Here is a 5,426-nt window from a genome sequence, read left to right as displayed (position 1 = left end):
TAATATTAAAATTTATTTGAATGATATCAAAATTGATCTTTGAGGAAAAAGAGGACAAAAACAATCCTTTATTTTGCTGCTAAATAAAGAAGCAAAGTTCTTACATGTATTTTAGAGAAAGATGGAACTCGCAAATCTCTCAGAGAGGATTATCGATGTTGATCCCCGCTTTTAATTAGCAGGCAGAGTAAATAAAACACAGCCTGGTGTACAGTTCAATATATATATCTATATTGACTGCTCGTCTAAGTACATTGAATAAGGAATTCGAATTCCAAGATATTTAGCAATTACAGACGTAAATTAGGTGGTGATTCTTCGCTACGTTGAACCGCGATTATTAATCGCGCCTTCACATACATACTTATCTCTTTCTTTCTCTCGCCATATACACCTAGATAACATCAAAATAAATCTATATTTCGCAAATAGAGCAATAATTATCGAGAGGCTATGTACACGAATGACGGACTAAAATGCACGCACTCTTTCTCTTGCACGCTTACTGCTCTTTCTTTCACTTTCTTCCCTGAATCGTAAATTAATTATTTTGTCATTTACATACATACAATTATTTTGTAATGCGCAACTACGTCAAAACTATTTTCTTTGTCGTTCGCATAACGGCGCAGTCACGGGATCAATCGCCTCCGTTGAGGGAAACTGAGGCCGCTCCCTCATTATCTTCTTGCGAGGAAAATTGCAGAAATTTTCGTTAGGCATCTATATATCTTACAATTCTGTCTCGCACATATATGTTGCTTTGGCATTTTTCTCCATACAACACAGAATACAACATTGTAGCAACATTGAAATATTGCCGCAATGTTGTTGCATTATTATGTGCTGTATGAGTTCAGATTCGCATCTAGCTGCGAGTCATTTCCGTTTTTGCTTCTTTCGTGTCGATTTTTCGACAGAGAAGTAAAAAGTAATCAGAATTAAATAAAAAAAAAAAATCGAAAGAAGATACGTAAATACAAATTGAAATAAAATGAATAACAAATTTCCGTATTTGGCTAAAACAGTTTCCTTCCGATATTGTGAAAAGAATGGAAAGCTCTATTTAATGAAACTAGAATAGTCGAACGGAAATTAATACGTTTTCGTCTTATCTTTCTGAATGCTTTTCTATGTAGCCTTTAAAAAGAGGTATACAGCGTATTTTATTTTTTGTTGTTTGTATAAGTTGTTCTGTGTTATGATTCGTTGCTGTCGTCACTCAGATGACGTCATCGTCGTCGTGAAAATCTCGCAATACACAACGGACGCGTCGAACGCATTATTCGAACGGCATTGCAGCGATTTTAGCGGTTGCGGCACTTTTAAGCATGATGCAAATTAAAGGCTTCATTAACGCCGTCGCAAGAAACGACGCGCATACCATTGACGTCACGCACGCGAGAGCGCGACGTTATTAAGCGAGAATGCGCATACGCCTTTTCCGTGTACTCGTTTCCACATGAACAAGTAGTGACAGCGAAAAAAAGTTAGTCGCAATGTTTTTTCGCCTCGAAAACGAAACTGCAGATTGATGGAATAATATATATATATATGATGGGGTGGGGAGAACACCCACACACATTCTATCTCTCTCTCTCTTTCTCTCTCTCTCTCTCTCGATATATATAAATTCGTAAATACCTTGCAAAGGTACGTGAAAAGATATACAATATGTTCCTAAAGTAACTATCTATTTTGGCGAAATTATAGATTTCTTAAAATTTGTTACGGTTATAACGGTACATCCATTATTATATAAAATCATGGATTTAAAATTCAATTGCTTGTGTGTTCCATGAAATAGTTGATCACTTTTAAATCTGTAGAGACATTGTATATATATATATATATATATATATTCATATATTAAAGATGTTTTTTATAATCCCTATTATTATTTCGTCAAATAAATAATCATTTTAAAAACATCCTGTATATAATTTTTATTTCTGCCAATTAGCACTCAACTTCTCCATATTTCTAACATATTAATTTCCTGTATTCATGAAAGTATTTCATGACGATTGCGTAATTTCGGCGGATTGCATTATCGTAAAATTGTGTCATTACTAATTTTAGTAATAACGTAAAGAAATATTCGCGATAATTATTTCTACTTTTGTTTAAGAATAATATTATATCTTAATTGGAGGAGCTCTTTCTCGTAGTATACACGCATTTTTGTCTAGAGTTCTATTCTTGAATTCGAAATGAATATTTGTATTGTTTATGTGTTTGTGTGTGTCCATAGTAAATAAAATATCTAAGCTATTCAAAATTTGCGGCAATTCTACTCCTGTAATTTTCTACGCCAGAGCGAGAGAGAAAGAGAATATATATATATATATATATGTATGTGTACACGCACACATACACACATACGATCTTACCCTAACCAAGGAAGATTTCCGCAATAGACGACGCAGTCGCGCACCGCTACGACTTCCGGTTTCGCGCGTATTCTGTCCCACAAGATATATTTCTATTTACAAAGACAGAGGGCCGTTATATGGGCGGCCCTTTACCATGGCCTCCACATGCCCTCTTCATCCTTGACAGGTTGCTGACCGACGGGCGACGGGGACGGTATGCCAATGGCGACCTCGTTGTCCGCGTGACTAGAAGGTCTGTCCTCGTGAACGATGGGACCGCCGGCAGGCTCGGTTGGCAAACGGGTCGAAACCTGCTGTTGCCGTAGATGATGATGGTGATCGACGACGCCAGAGTGCACGGACGAGCTTCTCGAGCTGGCAATCTTCATTTTCTTTGACGTGGTGGTGAAGTCGAGCGGCTGCTCCGGCTGTTCCATCCTTGGGCTCTTACTGGGTTTGAGACCGCCAGTGGGATCCTGCCACTCCTGGCCGATGTCGTCATGCGGTCGTTTCGCCAATTTGTCGGTGGCCTTGAGCAACGACATGTTGGTCGCTGCCCAGATCGCCGTGGGTGGATTCGGCCCAATGCTGATACCATTCGCCGCGGCTGCCGCCGCCAGTTGTACGTAGTGGCTTGGCAACAGGAAGACCACTTGGCCGTCCGGCAATCGGGAAGGTATAACCTGTACCACGGAGAGCATGTTGTTGGGATTCTGCTGTGACGTAGAGGCCTGATCGACCGGTATACCAGACGGATGATGCGGATGGTGCGGGTCCAATGTCGCCGGATTCACCTGACTGAAAGCGGATGTCGGTCGACTGCTATTGTTGTTTTCATCGCCGGCGGTGGTGCTGCTGTCGGGTCGGGTAGCCTCGACCATATCCGGAATTTCGGACTTGATCAGACTGGCCGGCGTGAGCGCGGCACTGCTGCAGTGCGGTCCGACCGGCACGTGATGATCCATTGGGCTCGGACTCGTCGCTCCCACCACACGGTCTGTCACGCTACCCGGACTACTACCCAGACCACTATCGGGCCGTGATCCCAGATCCAGGTCCAGCTCCGACACGCAACTGTCCAAGTGGCGCAGTAGCCGCTGCTTCACGGCCGGATCCATCGGCGTCGTGTTACCCGTAATAATGTCCGGCGCATCGAGATAGCGGCTCACCTGAAAAAACGACAAACCAGCGATGTAAACATTGGCTTTTGACGCGCAAATATAGGATGTCTTGCAACTGATGATACAACCGAAAAGATATTGATTTTATATAAAAATGTGGAATAAATTTTTTTTCAACAAAACTTTGTTTTCGACAAAATTGGTTTAAAAAATTGGAAAATTGATAACATGCTACGTTTTTTTCAGTTTAAATAATCTCAAATTTATTTTAACAGTGATTATTAAAATATAATTCCCTCTTCTTCGGTGTAAATTTAAATTATTTTAAATTGTTTTACTAAAAAAATGGGATATTGTATTTTTATATTTATATATAAACAATCGTTGTCAAGATAAAAATATGACACAATATTATTACAAATAATTCAAGATTAAAAATGAGCTCTCTCTATATTATTAATTCTTTAAATTTTAAGATTAATTTTCTCGGAAACAAAATCTTATGTGAAAAGTTTTTATTTTACATTTTCAACTAAATAAAATTATTATTATCTCAGTTATACCAACAATTTTTACAGAATATCCTGTATAATACAAATCTCGTAAATGAAGAGTCAACTGCGCAAAAAGAAAAAAGGAGAGAAAAAGAGACAAAAGTGAATAAATCACTTAAGATGTACTTAAGACGTATCTACATATATAAGTCTTGAAAATTTTATGTAGAAAGAAATATTAGCATACAGTGACATGCATCAAAGACTTGCATTATTTCGAAGAATTTAACTTCTCGTAATAGTCAAACACACTGCTTGTATATACATATAAAAAATTATAATTCCGTAAAGATAGAAATAATTTTCGCAAACGTGTGTAGCGCCAGCAATGTAAACATACAATATATCCGAATCATAACGCCGGAAAAATATGTATATTGTGTTGCGATAGAAATTCCGCTGTCGCGACCGCGGGTTGCGGTATGTCAGTTATTATCGACCGCCAGGTCGTAATTGAATATTTCGCTCTTTAATCCACGATTCGGTCGAGTACATATATAACAGCACCGCATGATTATTTGTTACCCGATATATACTCTCTTTCTCTCTTTCTCTCTCTCTTTGGCTGCGACCCGTGGCCCATAATTTATTTCGTGCCGGCGATAACGACCTGTGCGATAAAATGTTCTTTAAACTCGTTTTGGTCGGGTGGCGTTCCGACGACGCAACTGCCAACTTTTACGCGGCCGCATGTTATCGCCGCGAATCACTAATTAACGCGCACTTAGAATGCTTTGCTGATTAACGTTCAATCTGCGCGGATTTTATAATAATGCGCTTTATGTGGTTTCGGTATTCGGAGATAATTAAACAAATTATATATGTATATACATACATACATATATATATATACACAGAGTGGTCCACATAACTCTTAACAGCTCGATATCTCGGAAACTATGCCATCGATTTTAAAGATTTAGATCTTAAATTGTATGGGTCTGATGGGTTTAATGGGCCTTCAAACATGAATGAAAACTGACTTTCAAACCCCGGTTGCGTGGGTGGGGCGGGGGTTAACTTAAAAATTTTTAATGGAAACCCCTATACAAAATTATTATTATTTTTTATCAGGTGTTTGAAGTTCCGACTTATAGCTACTTAAAACGCTCGGGAATAACTACACGAAATAAAGAAACACTCTATACTTTGATTTATTTAATTTATTAAATGTCCACCATGTACTAGTAAACATTTATTTATCCGAATCAACGAGACGCTTGCGTTAGGAATACTTTGTTGATTTGAAGCAATTATTATATACTTATCTACACAAATTATTATATACTTAATGATGTAAACAAAAAGGAAAAAAATGACAAATTTTAAAAAATCAGTAAAGCACGCGATTGCTGCGACAGGATAGTGATCGGAAG

The 5,426-nt window shown here is 38.3% G+C and overlaps 1 protein-coding gene across 1 annotated transcript in view; it reads right to left on the bottom strand.

Annotated features, from left to right (window-relative positions):
* Positions 1-209: 209 nt before the first annotated feature.
* LOC115238748 (protein deadpan) overlaps positions 210-5,426 on the bottom strand; it is an 18,080-nt gene continuing 12,863 nt past the window's right edge. Inside the window, exon 3 of the mRNA XM_029812794.1 lies at positions 210-3,544. Within this exon, the coding sequence (XP_029668654.1) occupies positions 2,525-3,544 (1,020 nt within the window). The 3' untranslated portion in view covers positions 210-2,524. The remainder of the gene's footprint in view (positions 3,545-5,426) is intronic.

Source organism: Formica exsecta, unplaced genomic scaffold (assembly GCF_003651465.1).
Source record: "Formica exsecta isolate Colony F162 unplaced genomic scaffold, ASM365146v1 scaffold359, whole genome shotgun sequence".
Taxonomy (NCBI): domain Eukaryota; kingdom Metazoa; phylum Arthropoda; class Insecta; order Hymenoptera; family Formicidae; genus Formica; species Formica exsecta.
The sequence above is the reverse complement of the archived record's forward strand: the minus strand, read 5'-3'. Positions and strand labels throughout refer to the sequence as shown.